Raw genomic sequence first — 14,644 nt, forward strand, 5'->3', positions numbered from 1 at the left:
ATACACATTGGAGTTCAGAAGAGTGAGAGGTGGTCTTATTGAAACATATAAAATAATGAGGGGGCTCGACAAGGTGGATGCAATGAGGATCCACAATTTCCACATAGGGGAAACTGGAACTAGGGGACATAGTCCCAGAAATTTACAGATACAATCCACACATATACCAGAGACTGACAAGTATAGTGTGAAATCCAAACTCACACTCCGAAAACTGTTATATACAGAGCAAAATTCACACTCACACACCATAGTCTGAGAGATAGAGTAATACCCACACACAAATATCAAAAACAGACAGACACAGATAAGACCCATACTCCCATATCAGAAAATGACAAGGACTGTGTAAATCTAACACTCACATACCAGCGAATGAAAGACTGGGCCTGGGGGGCAAGGACAGAGAATGTTTAAAGCTGGGGGCCTTGTCCCTTTGAGATGCTCAATTTGGGATCATTCCGTGCAGGGTGTTTTTCTCTTTGTGAGCCCGTCCTCACAAAGCAATCCTGCAGAAACATCGGAGGGACGAGGGAGCAGGAGTGTTTGCTGGGACTGTGCAGGAGTTAAAATCTGACAGAAACTGTCCCAGTTTAATTTAATCAGAGTGAAACACTCGGTCACTGAGAGTAATACCGAACGGCCCTGAGCTGCAAGATTACAGAGAGTACAACAGGCAAGCGAGGGTTAAATGTGGGACCTTGTTTCTCTCACTCTCTGACACTGTCCCGCAGTGTGGGATTAATAATGTGTCTGTCTGTGGTACAATATCAGTGAGAGAGAGGACTGCACCTTCTGTCTCCCCAATGGGATCTTTCAGGATAAAACCGGACCTCAAAGGTCAGCCTGGGACTGATACTGTGTATGTTTCTGTGTCTCACCGCCCTGCCTCACACTCCCCTGTCTCTTTCTCTCTCAGCCCACTCTCTCTCTCTCTCTGTCGCTTTCCCCCTTTCTCTTGTACTGTCTGTGAAGGCGGGATACTGTTATTTAGCGTGATGTGGAAACACTGTTGGAAGTACAATACTGATAATTTCTCTCTTTCTCTCTCTGGTGCTATACATGACGGTGTGGCACTGTGACTGAGCGTAATATGGAGACACTGATACACAGTGTAAGAATGATACAGTGCCTGTCTCTCTCTCTTTCTCGCTGATGCTGTACATGAATATGTGATATTATTATAGACCGTAATAAGCAGACACAGTGAGGTAGTTTTTTAAGATTGATTCTGTGTCTCTGTCGCTCTCTCTGATAGCCACCTCTGGGTGGTGAGTATGAGATGTATAGGACACCAGTTACAGTTAAATATCCCTCAGTTTAGGAGGAGAGAGAGACATAGAGATGCTGGAGGGGTAGTGAGCACATAATTTATATTTTCACATTAATGAAACATATTTCCTCTACTGTGATTAGCTACTGCCCCTGAATCTGGGGAACAGACATTGTGAGGAGCGCCGGTCTAAGAGTGTTTAACACTTACTGAGCTGGGAAACTACAACTAACCCCGAGAATCGGCAGCACAGGCCGAGCGGAGAGGATACCCTGTGCTGGGAGCTGTAAATCTGGGACAGTTTGTGCTGTGAATGTACAGATGTGAACATTGTGTGATGAGAGTGTGTTAAAGGGGCGGGCCGGTGAGACTAATATCACTGTGTTTGTGTGTCCGTCTCATCGCCGGATTCCAGAATTCCTCTTATGTAAAATTCAAAGATTTCCCTGTCACAGGATCGCCCTGTTGCCCTGCTCAGGTCTAAAGTGGGAATTAAACGTCAAGTTTGAAGTGATTTCAAATTTCAATCGAAAAACAGAGAAAATGTCCGCGATCGGGTGAGAGAGCGCGATCAGTGCAGCAATAAAACGGGTTTAAATCCAAATTGCTGTCTTCAATTTGGATGAAACTTTCTCGACAACAAACATCCCGGTCTTCGGGACAGAAAGAGGCCAGTCTGGGACTCTGGAGGGCCCGGGTTGAATTGGAATCGGACAGTTAATGAGGAGAGAGAAACACAGAGAGGCTGGAGGGGCGGGGAGCTGACAGCAGGATGTCTCCGCCTCGTCCGCTCGCTGCCTTTAAGTTGCTCTGTGCCGCCGCCTCCCGTTTCATTTCTGACCGAGCTCTGACTGTCAGAGAGATTTTCCACAGAGCCGCGGACATGACTGACACTGCAGCCGCCGAAACGGCCCCTCCTGCCGCCGCCGCTCAAACCAAGGCTCCCAGCAAGAAGAAGAAGGCGGCTCCCCGCTCCAAGCCAGCCGGTCTCAAGTTGGGCGAACAGATCCTCAAGGTTGTGGCCGATGGCAGCGATCGCAAGGGGATGTCCTTGGCCGCGATAAAGAAGGCTCTGGCGGCCAAAGGCGTGGATGTGGAGAAACGCGGGTCCCAGATCAGGGTCAGCATCAAGAGGAATGTGACAAATGGCTTCCTGGTGCAGACCAAGGGCACGGGCGCCTCGGGCTCCTTCAAAGTTGCTAAGAAGGAAAACCAGGGGAATGTGGGAAGGAAGGTGAAGAAACCAGCAGCCAAGAAATCTCCAGCCAAGAAATCAGCAGCCAAGAAACCAGCAGCCAAGAAATCTCCGGCCAAGAAACCAGCAGCCAAGAAATCTCCGGCCAAGAAAACGAGCACCAACAAGGCGCTAACAGTAAAAAAGACAACGAAAGCGGCGGCTGGGAAGAAGGCGGCAGCGGCTAAGACCAAGAGCCCCAAGAAGGCCTCGGGCGCAAAGGTGAAGGCGGCCAAAAAGGTGGAAAAACCGAGGGCCAAGGCCAAATCAGCAAAACCCAAGAAAGCAGCGCTCAAAAAGTAAATAAAAAGTTCAACTTGTAAACATCTGAACCCAAAGGCTCTTCTCAGAGCCACCCACACCTCTCAGAAAAGAGCTGATCCCCGAATCAAATGATCCCTATCTCGGGGCCGGGCTCAGATTTCAGACAGAAATCATTGAACATGAAGCCAGGATCCCTGGTGACTCGCTGACATTGGCTGCACCCACCCCTCCCCCAGTGTCTGCAATAAAACACACAGAATGGGATGTCCGGCCCGGGCCTCACTAACGGGATGTATTCGGCTCCAGTCTCAGTTCCTGGTCATTGTCATTTCACAGATTCAGGGGGAGAGTCTGTGAGACGGTGATACTGGCGGAGATATCCCGCCTCACAACTCAAATCCTAAACACCACATTCTCCAAATCAGCTGGAATAAGGTGTTTGTAAACTGCTGAACCCGTCTGTGAGAGGAAGTGTGGGGAGATGGAACAAGGTCTGAGATTGACAGGGAAGGGACTGTATATAGGCGGGAATATTCGTGATTGTTAATTGTAACGGGACCTTATTTAAAAGCTTCAGGTTCCTGGAAGCCTTGAAGATGAATTCCGAGTCTGTAAGGGTTTGTGCGGAGCGCTGTGTTTCGGTTCTATTGTCGGAAAACGGTTTGAAATTGGTGGCTGCAGAAAGCTGGAGGCGGAGCTGGAAGACCAGAGGCCGCTCTCTGCTCTGTCTGTCAATCTTAACTCTGTGTCCTCCCCTTTCCGCCTCTCTCACTCTGCGCTTTCTCAGTCAGATCGGGTCCGGCTCTATAAAAAGGAGCCGGCAGCAATTCGTTTTTCAGTCAGCGGCAGTTTAACTGAAGAGTCGTTATAATGTCTGGTCGAGGTAAAGGCGGCAAAGGACTGGGTAAAGGCGGAGCCAAGCGGCACCGTAAAGTGCTCCGTGATAACATCCAGGGCATCACCAAACCAGCCATCCGCCGCCTGGCTCGCCGTGGCGGTGTCAAGCGGATCTCGGGCCTGATCTACGAGGAGACCCGCGGGGTGCTGAAGGTTTTCCTGGAGAATGTGATCAGGGATGCGGTCACCTACACTGAACACGCCAAACGCAAGACGGTCACTGCCATGGATGTGGTGTACGCTCTGAAACGGCAGGGCCGCACTCTCTATGGATTCGGCGGCTGAATAACTCGGACCTTTTCCCCCAAGCACAACACAAAGGCTCTTCTCAGAGCCACCCATCGCCTCACAGAGAGAGCAGCGACCTGGGGATGGGAATGCGGACAGTTTGGTTGGGAAATGGTTTCGGCTGTTTAATTAATGGAAAGAAAGGTTTGGATTTATATAGCGCCTTTCACGACCACCGAACGTCTCTCAAGACCAATGAAGTAATTTTAGAGTGTCGTCGCTGTAGGAATATGGGAATTAAATATTTTACAACTATTGTAAATATGAGAGATCATAAACTCCGGCTGACAGTCACAATTACCGGGCGGGATACACAGTCCACTTGACCCAGACATTACAGTCTCCCCTCACAGATAATTCCTGTAATGTGAGGTTTCTGAGATTCGGTTCAGCGGGATCGAATGGGGCCTTGTGTTTAGGAAGCAGTGACCGGGGATTTATTCCCGCCCGGTACAGACCGATCAGGGAATGGAACAGAATTCAAACCGGAATGTTGCAGAGAATGGGATTGGTGACTTATAATGGGGCACAATCGCCGTTATAAAGAGCGGATTCTTAAATTGCTGGCGGGAAATTAGAGTTTCTTTAAAACTCTGTTGGTTGATATTTTGAAATTGGCGGGCTTTTTGAAATTGACCAACTGTCAGTTTCAGTTCAGCCAATCAGGGGCCAGAAATCCCCGCCCTTCATTTTCTTTCTCGGTGCTTGGTTCAAACTTGATTGGCGGTCGGGTTGCAGCCAATCACAGCCCCGGGGCGGACCCTCACACACTTTAAAAGGAGGCCCCAGAGGAGGCTCTGCATTAACAGTCCGTGTGTCCCAGATTGTGTTGAGTTCCGTTCAGACAATGGCCAGGACGAAGCAGACAGCGCGCAAATCCACCGGAGGGAAAGCTCCTCGTAAACAGCTGGCGACCAAAGCGGCCCGGAAGAGCGCTCCGGCCACGGGCGGAGTGAAGAAGCCTCATCGCTACAGACCCGGCACCGTGGCTCTGAGGGAGATCCGCCGCTACCAGAAATCCACCGAGCTGCTGATCCGCAAACTGCCCTTCCAGCGCCTGGTGCGGGAGATCGCTCAGGACTTCAAGACCGACCTGCGTTTCCAGAGCTCGGCCGTCATGGCCCTGCAGGAGGCCAGCGAGGCTTACCTGGTGGGGCTCTTTGAGGACACCAACCTGTGCGCCATCCACGCCAAGCGAGTCACCATCATGCCCAAAGACATCCAGCTGGCCCGCCGCATCCGCGGGGAGCGCGCCTAGACTTCCCCTGCCCCGACTCGGAGGTTCAGCACCAAGTACAACAACGGCTCTTTTCAGAGCCACCAAATCAGCAAAGGAAAGAGCTGCGATCTCCTGTAACCAGAGCTTCGTGTTGTTCATTAACCCATTGTAGGGACGGGCAGAGCGTGTGGGACTGATTACTGATCGTGTGTTCATATACCAGCTCTGTTCACATGAGTTATTGACTAATAACTAATGAGCCCTTTAATATTTTCAGAAACTGAAATCGGCTTTGGGTCGCTCTGACCTCGAGTTCCCCGGGGCAGAGCACAGATTTCCGCATTCGGTGTTGCCGGAGAATGGGGGCAGGCAGATCTGGGAAGCACTGCAATTGACCCGGGTCCTGTGTGTACATCGCTTGCTGATGCAGTGCGGTCTAAACTGGCCGGCTTAGAGAAATACAGCCCGGGAACAGAAGCAGCATTCAAATTATCTCCAACCAGACCAGAATTAAACTAGGCCCTTTGATTACTATATTAATTCATCACCGCCGACTCTCTAGTTTTCATAGACAGACTAAAGAATATTTAAGGAACCGGTGGCGGTATTTATACAATTGTTAAGTGACAACTGTGGTTCAGTTATTCGCTGTTAACTGGAAGAGTATGTGTGAGCAGAGAACCGTAATGCAGAGACCAGGAACTGAAAACTCCCCCATACGGATAAGGGGTAAGCCATTTGGGACTGAGATGAGGGGAAACTTATTCACTCAGAGTTGTTAACCTGTGGAATTCCCTACGGCAGAGTTGTTGATGCCAGTTCGTTGGATATATTCAAGAGGGAGTTCGATGTGGCCCTTATGGCTAAAGAGATCAAGGGATGTGGAGAGAAAGCAGGAAAGGGGTACTGAGGTGAAAGATCAGCCATGATCTTATTGAATGGTGATGCAGGCTCGAATGGCTTACTCCTGCACCTATTTCCTATGTTTACAGGTCTGAAATAAGCCAATCGATCGGTACATGAATTCAAGGGCTTTGACTCCATTAAGTCAGTAAGTAGCCCTTCCACAGATACTGTGGGTGGCTCTGAAAAGAGCCTTTGGTTTATTAGATTAAATCTTGTCCGCTTTACTTGATCTTGGACGAAGTGGTGGTTTTCTTGGGCAGTAGCACAACCTGGATATTCGACAGCACCCCGCCCTGAGCGATGGTCACCTTTCCCAGCAGCTTATTGAGCTCCTCGTCGTTGCGGATGGCCAGCTGCCGGTGTCTGGGGATGATGCGGTTCTTTTTGTTGTCGCGGGCCGGGTTGCCGCCCAAATCCAGGATTTCAGCGGTCAAATACTCGAGCACAGCAGCCATGTAAACCGGGGCTCCGGCACCCACACGCTCAGCGTAGTTCCCCTTTCGCAGGAGTCTGTGAACACGGCCCATAGGGAACTGCAGTCCGGCCCGGGAGGAACGTGACTTGGCCTTGGCCCAAGCTTTACCGCCGGTTTTTCCTCATCCAGACATTTCCACAATCCACAAGATCAAAGAATGCGAAACTCCTCCCTCATCTGCTCTTCTTAGACATTCTGGAGGGATGCAGGGAGTGAACTTGTGATTGGTCGCTCTGCGGTGCATTTCATTGGTCTTTTCCGATGACCAATCACCATCTGCTTAGCCTGCCACTGAAAACATTGAAACATAGAAAATAGGTGCAGGAGTAGGCCATTCGGCCCTTCCAGCCTGCACCGCCATTCAATGAGTTCATGGCGGAACATGCACCTTCAGTACCCCATTCCTGCTTTCTCGCCATACCCCTTGATCCCCATAGTAGTAAGGACTACATCTAACTCCTTTTTGAATTTATTTAGTGAATTGGCCCCAACAACTTTCTGTGGTAGAGAATTCCACAGGTTCACCACTCTCGGTGAAGAAGTTTCTCCTCATCTCGGTCCTAAATGGCTTACCCCTTATCCTTAGACTGTGTCCCCTGGTTCTGGACTGCCCCAACATTGGGAACATTCTTCCTGCATCTAACCTGTCTAACCCCGTCTGAATGTTAAACGTTTCTATGAGGTCACTTCTCATTCTTATGAACTCCAGTGAATACAAGCCCACTTGATCCAGTCTTTCTTGATAGGTCAGTCCCGCCATCCCGGGAATCAATCTGGTGAACCTTCGCTGCACTCCCTCAATAGCAAGAATGTCCTTCCTCAGGTTAGGAGACCAAAACTGTACACAATACTCCAGGTGTGGCCTCACCAAGGCCCTGTACAACTGTAGCAACACCTCCCTGCCCCTGTACTCAAATCCCCTCGCTATGAAGGCCAACATGCCATTTGTTTTCTTAACCGCCTGCTGTACCTGCATGCCAACCTTCAATGACTGATGTACCATGACATCCAGGTCTCGTTGCACCTCCCCTTTTCCGAATCTGTCACCATTCAGATAATAGTCTGTCTCTCTGTTTTTAACCACCAAAGTGGATAACCTCACATTTATCCACATTATACTTCATCTGCCATGCATTTGCCCACTCACCTAACCTATCCAAGTCGCTCTGCAGCCTCATAACATTCTCCTCGCAGCTCACACTGCCACCCAACTTAGTGTCATCCGCAAATTTGGAGATACTACATTTAATCCCTTCGTCTAAAGCATTAATGTACAGTGTAAACAACTGGGGCCCCAGCACAGAACTTTGCGGTACCCCACTAGTCACTGCCTGCCATTCTGAAAAGTCCCCATTTACTCCTGCTCTTTGCTTCCTGTCTGACAACCAGTTCTCAATCCATGTCAGCACACTACCCCCAATCCCATGTGCTTTAACTTTGCACATTAATCTCTTGTGTGGGACCTTGTCGAAAACCTTCTGAAAGTCCAAATATACCACATCAACTGGTTCTCCCTTGTCCACTCTACTGGAAACATCCTCAAAAAAATTCCAGAAGATTTGTCAAGCATGATTTCCCTTTCACAAATCCATGCTGAATTGGACCTATCATGTCACCTCTTTCCAAATGCACTGATATGACATCCTTAATAATTGATTCCATCATTTTATCCACTACCGATGTCAGGCTGACCGGTCTATAATTCCGTTTTCTCTCTCCCTCCTTTTTTAAAAAGTGGGGTTACATTGGCTACCCTCCACTCCATCGGAACTGATCCAGAGTCAATGGAATGTTAGAAAATGACTGTCAATGCATCCGCTATTTCCCAGGCCACCTCCTTAAGTACTCTGGGATGCAGTCCATCTGGCCCTGGGGATTTATAGGCCTTCAATCCCATCAATTTCCCCAACACAATTTCCAGACTAATAAGGATTTCCCTCAGTTCCTCCTCCTTACTCGACCCTCTGACCCCTTTTATATCCGGAAGGTTGTTTGTGTCCTCCTTAGTGAATACCGAACCAAAGTACTTGTTCAATTGGTCCGCCATTTCTTTGTTCCCCGTTATGACTTCCCCTGATTCTGACTGCAGGGGACCTACGTTTGTCTTTACTAACCTTTTTCTCTTTACATATCGGTAGAAACTTTTGCAATCCGTCTTAATATTCCCTACAAGCTTCTTCTTGTACTCCATTTTCCCTGCCCTAATCAAACCCTTTGTCCTCCTCTGCTGAGTTCTAAATTTCTCCCAGTCCCCGGGTTCGCTGCTATTTCTGGCCAATTTGTATGCCACTTCCTTGGCTTTAATACTATCCCTGATTTCCCTTGATAGCCACGGTTGAGCCACCTTCCTTTTTTTATTTTTACGCCAGACAGGGATGTACAATTGTTGTAGTTCATCCATGCGGTCTCTAAATGTCTGCCATTGCCCATCCACTGTCAACCCCTTAAGTATCATTCGCCAATCTACGCCTCATACCTTCAAAGTTACCCTTCTTTAAGTTCTGGACCATGGTCTCTAAATTAACTGTTTCATTCTCCATCCTAATGCAGAATTCCACCATATTATGGTCACTTCGCCAAGGGGCCTCGCACAACGAGATTGCTAATTAATCCTCTCTCATTACATAACACCCAGTCTAAGATGGCCTCCCCCCTAGTTGGTTCCTCGACATATTGGTCTAGAAAACCATCCCTTATGCACTCCAGGAAATCCTCCTCCACTGTATTGCTTCCAGTTTGGTTAGCCCAATCTATGTGCATATAAAAGTCACCCATTATAATTGCTGTACCTTTATTGCATGCACCCCTAATTTCCTGTTTGATGCCCTCCCCAACATCACTACTACTGTTTGGAGGTCTGTACACAATTCCCACTAACGTTTTTTGCCCTTTGGTGTTCTGCAGCTCCACCCATATAGATTCCACATCATCCAAGCTAATGTCCTTCCTTACTATTGCGTTAATTTCCTCTTTAACGAGCAACGCTACCCCAGCTCCTTTTCCTTTTCGTCTATCTTTCCTGAATGTTGAATACCCCTGGATGTTGAGTTCCCAGCCCTGATCATCCTGGAGCCACGTCTCTGTAATCCCAATCACATCATATTTGTTAACATCTATTTGCACAGTTAATTCATCCACCTTATTACGGCTACTCCTTGCATTAAGACACAAAGCCTTCAGGCTTGTTTTTTTAACACCCTTTGTCCTTTTAGAATTTTGCTCTACAGTGGCCCTTTTTGTTGTTTGTCTTGGGTTTCTCTGCCCCCCACTTTTCCTCATCTCCTTTCTGTCTTTTGCTTTTGTCTCCTTTTTGTTTCCCTCTGTCTCCCTGCATTGGTTCCCATCCCCCTGCCATATTAGTTTAACTCCTCCCCAACAGCACTAGCAAACACTCCCCCTAGGACAGGTGCAGACCGTCCGGTTTGTACTGGTCCCACCTCCCCCAGAACCGGTTCCAATGCCCCAGGAATTTGAATCCCTCCCTGCTGCACCACTGCTCAAGCCACGTATTCATCTGCGCTATCCTGCGATTCCTACTCTAACTCGCACGTGGCACTGGTAGCAATCCCGAGATTACTAATTTTGAGGGCAAAAATTATTGTTCGACTTCCAACGAATCTTCAATTTCAAAAACCCCGCCAATAATTTTTACAATGCGGATTATGTTAATAAATTCATCATTAGCCAAAGATTTCCAAACACTTTTTATTCCATATTGCCGTACAAATTCCAAGATGTTACAATCAGGATTAAATTAGGGTTCACTGTCAAACATTCTGAACGGGACACATTCCAGCTCAATCTTTGTACAATTTGGGAATCACAGATCATGGATCGATCCACCGCACAGGCGGGAGTGAGACTAGAACTGGAAGTCCTTCAGTGAAAAGAGAAGAGGGACAGAGTGTTCAAACTGCCCCGTTCTGGTCTCTGTAAGAACTCCTATTCTGGGTTGTTGCACACGCAGGCCCCGGGTAATAAGCGGGTTGACTAACTAGAATTTTTTTTATTGAAAAGGGCTTGAGAGAGAATGAGGTGAATAAAGTCTGAGTCTCACCCCCTATAACAAGACCATAATTCGTCGGCAGGCGACCAGGGAGTGTTTGTAGTTTACTGGGAGGGACATTCATCAACGAAGCTAAGGCTGAACCGGACAGTAAAACCGATTATCTGAAAATTCGTATCTAATTCTACCCTGGATCTTTAAATGTTGTCAAAAACACTTGCTCAGGGAATAACTACAGTAAATTGAGGTTAAAGGATGACGCGTTTGTGCAGCTCTTTCAGAGAGGTTGTGGGTGGCTCTTAAAAGAGCCGTTATGTTTGGGGTTTGTTCCGTCAGGACAGCGTGGAGCTTTACTTGGAGCTGGTGTACTTGGTCACCGCCTTTGTCCCTTCTGACACGGCGTGCTTGGCCAGCTCCCCGGGCAGCAGCAGGCGCACGGCGGTCTGGATCTCCCGGGAGCTGATGGTGCAGCGCTTGTTGTAATGGGCCAGGCGGGAAGCCTCACCCGCGATGCGCTCGAAAATATCGTTCACAAACGAGTTCATGATGCCCATGGCCTTGGAGGAGATGCCGGTGTCGGGATGAACCTGCTTCATCACTTTGTAGATGTAGATGGAGTAGCTCTCCTTCCTCGACTTTCTGCGCCTCTTGCCGCCCTTCGGTGGCGTTTTCTTGATCACTTTCTTGGCGCCTTGCTTGGCAGTAACTGATTTCTTCTCTTCAGGGATCGTCTTGTTCAATCCAACCCCGACATGACGTAAACTCAGCTCGGAGCTCGTATTATATAGGCAGCCCCACACTCCGCCCACAGCCCTATGCTAATGAGGGATGGGTGAAGGCAACGATTGTGATTGGTTCATTCGCTGCGTTGTCAATTTACATTGTTCTGTAATTCTCTGATCGTATATTTAAAGAGACCAATCAGATTTACTGCTCGCCACAATCTCAAATTCTTGACTTAGGTCATCAGTTACATCCCCTCCTGAGCCATATTCTGTTCTTTATCGATCTAGATGTCTACATGTTCGACAGACATTGACCGGTTTGTATCCGAGATTGCCTGAGGGTCACTTCTGGTCAGGACATGGGAGTCCTACTGTGAGGGCAAAAGGCCCTCACTGTCCTTCCGCCCTGATGCTGCCTTCCTCCCACCGTTTAATTCAACACCTTTCTTATCTGTCACTGCTGTAACTATATTAGTTGTTTCAGTATTACCTTCACTGGAATATGCCGTACCTTCTGTGCCATAAACGGCCTATTTCCCTTAGCACAGGGGACATAAATTTAAAGTAATTGGCAGGTTTAGAGGGGAAATTTCTTCACGTAGAGGGTGGGGGTCTGGAACTCACTGCCTAAATGGGTGGTCGAAACAGAAACTCCTCACCCGAAGACCACCTAATAAGACTGTGTTCTTTTGTCATCTGGGGAGTGCACCCCAGCAAAACACCCACCCAGCACGGTGAGGGGAGACCTGCCCTCACAGCTTCCCTCTTTCCCACCCCCCTCTCTCTCTCTCCCTCTGTCACTCTCTCTGTCTCTCCCCTCTCTCCCTGAGAGCCCTTTCCTCCTAATTAAAAAATCAAGACAACTGAGCAGAGGGAGCAAGGCCCCTCCTCAATCATTAATTCGGGGAGAGGAATGCCTCATTAAGAGCTCCCTCTGCTCACACACTTAACGAGGCCTATTAAGACCATTAAGGCCTGTGACTTTGGTGTGAGTGTAGCCCTTAATGGGACCCCGTGATGGCAACCCCATCCACGTCGGTGGCAGGGCCTGTTAAGACTTACGCGCAGGCCGTGTCCGCAGCCACGGCGCCTCCTGTGCCTCCTGCTGCCCTGCCACCATTTAGATTAATAACTAAAAAACATAGGGTCAAGAGCTACACTCACTCTACTATGAGCATCAAGGAGTGCGTGTGGGTGATGGCTGGGGTAGTCGGCCCCTCGGCCATTATCGCGGCCTCCAAGATGTCCGCGAAGGCTGTGTTCTTCCTGGGGTCAGAGCGGGCGGTGTCCCTGGCCGTTCAAAAGGGGCTCACGGTGGGCGGGACGTTCCAGCCAGTGGACCCTCTCGAGGCCACCATGCAGAGGGTCATTCTTTCGAATGTCCCAGCCTTTGTTCCCGCTGAGCTCCTGCTCCCCCACCTACATCAACTGGGGGAGGTAAGGTCGGGGATTAACCCGATACCGCTCGGCCTCAGGGAGACCAGCCTGCATCACGTGTTCTCCTTCCACCGCCAGCTTTTTGTCTGGCTGGCGCGGGAGGAGACGACGGAGGGCACCTTCAATGTGGTGCTCAAGGGGACTGCCTACCGCGTATTTTGGACGTTGAACGGCGTGCGGTGCCATGCCTGTAGGGAGGTGGTGCACGTTCGTAAGAACTGCCCCGCCTCCAAAACAACAAAGGCGGCCAAGGCTTGCGCCACCTCCACCCCTCCCCCCGGTAGTGTCCGCGTGGGTGCGCGGACATCGCCGGAGGCCTTTGTCTTCATGGCCTCCGGCGGGGGGTAGGGAGAGCGTCCAGGCGGAAGGAAGGCACGGAGGAAGGTGAAATACCTTGAGGCGGGGTCACCTCAGTGCGCTGAACAGCCCCATCACCGCGCTCAGCCTACCCGTTGTCACCGGCGAGCGCGGGGTGCCCTGAGCCCATGCCCGAGCCCTCGACCAATACCGCAGAGGGGCTCGGGCGCGGGTAAGAAAAACAAAAGAGGGGAGTGCAGCGGAGGCCTTGGCATACATGGAGGTCTCCCTGCCTCCGTGCCCCCTCAGACAAAAAAGGAGGCACCGCTCCAATGAGGCGGAGGGGGAACAACATCCCTCCGCGGAGAAGTCAGTGCCCGCCATGTGCCCCGTGTCCCCCACCAGCGCTCCCAAACCACACCGTAGGCGGGGGGAATCTGTCCCCAGCGAGGGTCAGACAGTCGAGGCTGCCCAGCCTCTGCCTCCCGGGGATGGCAAGGAAGATCTACCTGTTGTGGGGGGCGTGGGGCCGGCGAAAGAATGCATCGCCGCCGGGTCGGGCGTCCCGGGGACTGAGGCGGGTGGGGCTGAAAAGGCCGAACCTGAGCCCGCCCAGCCAATATATAACATCTCCCGGGATCTGCTCGATTTTTCAAAATTTTAAAGAACCTACACACGCTGGGCTGGGGGGTGGCGGCGGGAAGGGGGAAGAACACCAACCCTCGCCCCCAACTTTGGAGCTGGGGGACTTGGAGGACCTGGAGTGGTTCTTCGACCAGGTCTCTCCATGTTCCCCGGTACCTGGGGCGGAGGGGGAATCCCTTCCACTGCCGCTTTCTGACCCAGCACCACAATTAAAAGTTAACAGAACCCAGTGGGGTCTCCACAGCCGATGATCCTAGGGATGGTGATCGGGGCAGAGCCAGGGCCGGATGGAGCGGCCGGGCCATTTGCCGTACCTCGGGCGGTCGACCGACTGGCTGCTGGCGGCGACCTCCCGGAGGGGGACGGGGACTCTGTGGAGGACGCAGGAGAAGATCTGGAGTCCATCGCCAGTGAGGCGGTGGATCTCCTCGTGACGCTGCTGAGTCCCCCCTCATTCCTGTAAAAGGAGCTCCGAGACTTTATGGTCCAGAGCCAGGATCGCCGCAACCGAGCCCATCTGGCCCTGGAAAAATGGTCCGAGCTGGCGCTCCTCATCAGGTCTGTCCGCGCTGCCACTAATACCTTGGCCGCGGGTGGGCCCTTTTCAAAGGCGCAAAGCCTTGAGCTGCACTGGCTCAAAACGTTCCTCGCTGGGCTGCTGAGGGAGTGGAGGTCAACAAACGACTCCACCCCCCCCCCCCCACAATAAGTTAAGTAGAGGTTGCACTATGCTTTTGTCACGAAGATAACCAAAGCCAGCCTCAACATCAACGGCGGCAGAGAGGCACGCCGTAGATTTATCAATTTTTTGCTCCTGCAGGAGGGGTAATATGCAGTGTGCTTCCTGCAAGAAACCCACACCGTTCCGGGAGATGAAGCCACGTGGCTCCTGGAATGGCAAGGAGAGGTCCGCATGAGCCACCTCACCGCCACTTCTTGTGGGGTGGCCATCTTGCTGGCCCCGCATTTTCAGGGGGA

At 50.6% G+C, this 14,644-nt stretch overlaps 2 protein-coding genes and 1 pseudogene across 2 annotated transcripts in view; 1 reads left to right on the top strand and 2 right to left on the bottom strand.

Moving 5' to 3' along the window:
- Nucleotides 1-14,644, top strand: part of LOC139273419 (histone H2A) — a 605,799-nt gene that overhangs the window by 173,825 nt on the left and 417,330 nt on the right. The gene's annotated exons all lie outside the window — the stretch shown is intronic.
- The window catches only part of LOC139273441 (zinc finger protein 721-like), a 460,657-nt pseudogene that overhangs the window by 44,432 nt on the left and 401,581 nt on the right, over nt 1-14,644 (bottom strand).
- LOC139272867 (histone H2B 1.2-like) lies at nt 10,913-13,053 on the bottom strand. The gene is made up of 2 exons (XM_070888975.1): nt 12,875-13,053; nt 10,913-11,375 (listed from the first exon to the last, which is right to left on the bottom strand). The coding sequence occupies exons 1-2, from the start codon at nt 13,051-13,053 to the stop codon at nt 10,913-10,915; spliced, it is 642 nt and encodes a 213-aa protein (XP_070745076.1).

The sequence above is a fragment of the Pristiophorus japonicus genome, chromosome 9, assembly GCF_044704955.1.
Source record: "Pristiophorus japonicus isolate sPriJap1 chromosome 9, sPriJap1.hap1, whole genome shotgun sequence".
Taxonomy (NCBI): Eukaryota; Metazoa; Chordata; class Chondrichthyes; family Pristiophoridae; genus Pristiophorus; species Pristiophorus japonicus.

Bases quoted from the DNA above. Each gene is read 5' to 3' on its own strand.
- LOC139272867 (XM_070888975.1), bottom strand. From the start codon at position 13,053: ATGAAGACAAAGGCCTCCGGCGATGTCCGCGCACCCACGCGGACACTA. The intron at 11,376-12,874 runs GTAGGCAGTCCC...TCATTAGCATAG, and splicing joins TTCAACGTCCAAAATACGCG to GGCTGTGGGCGGAGTGTGGG.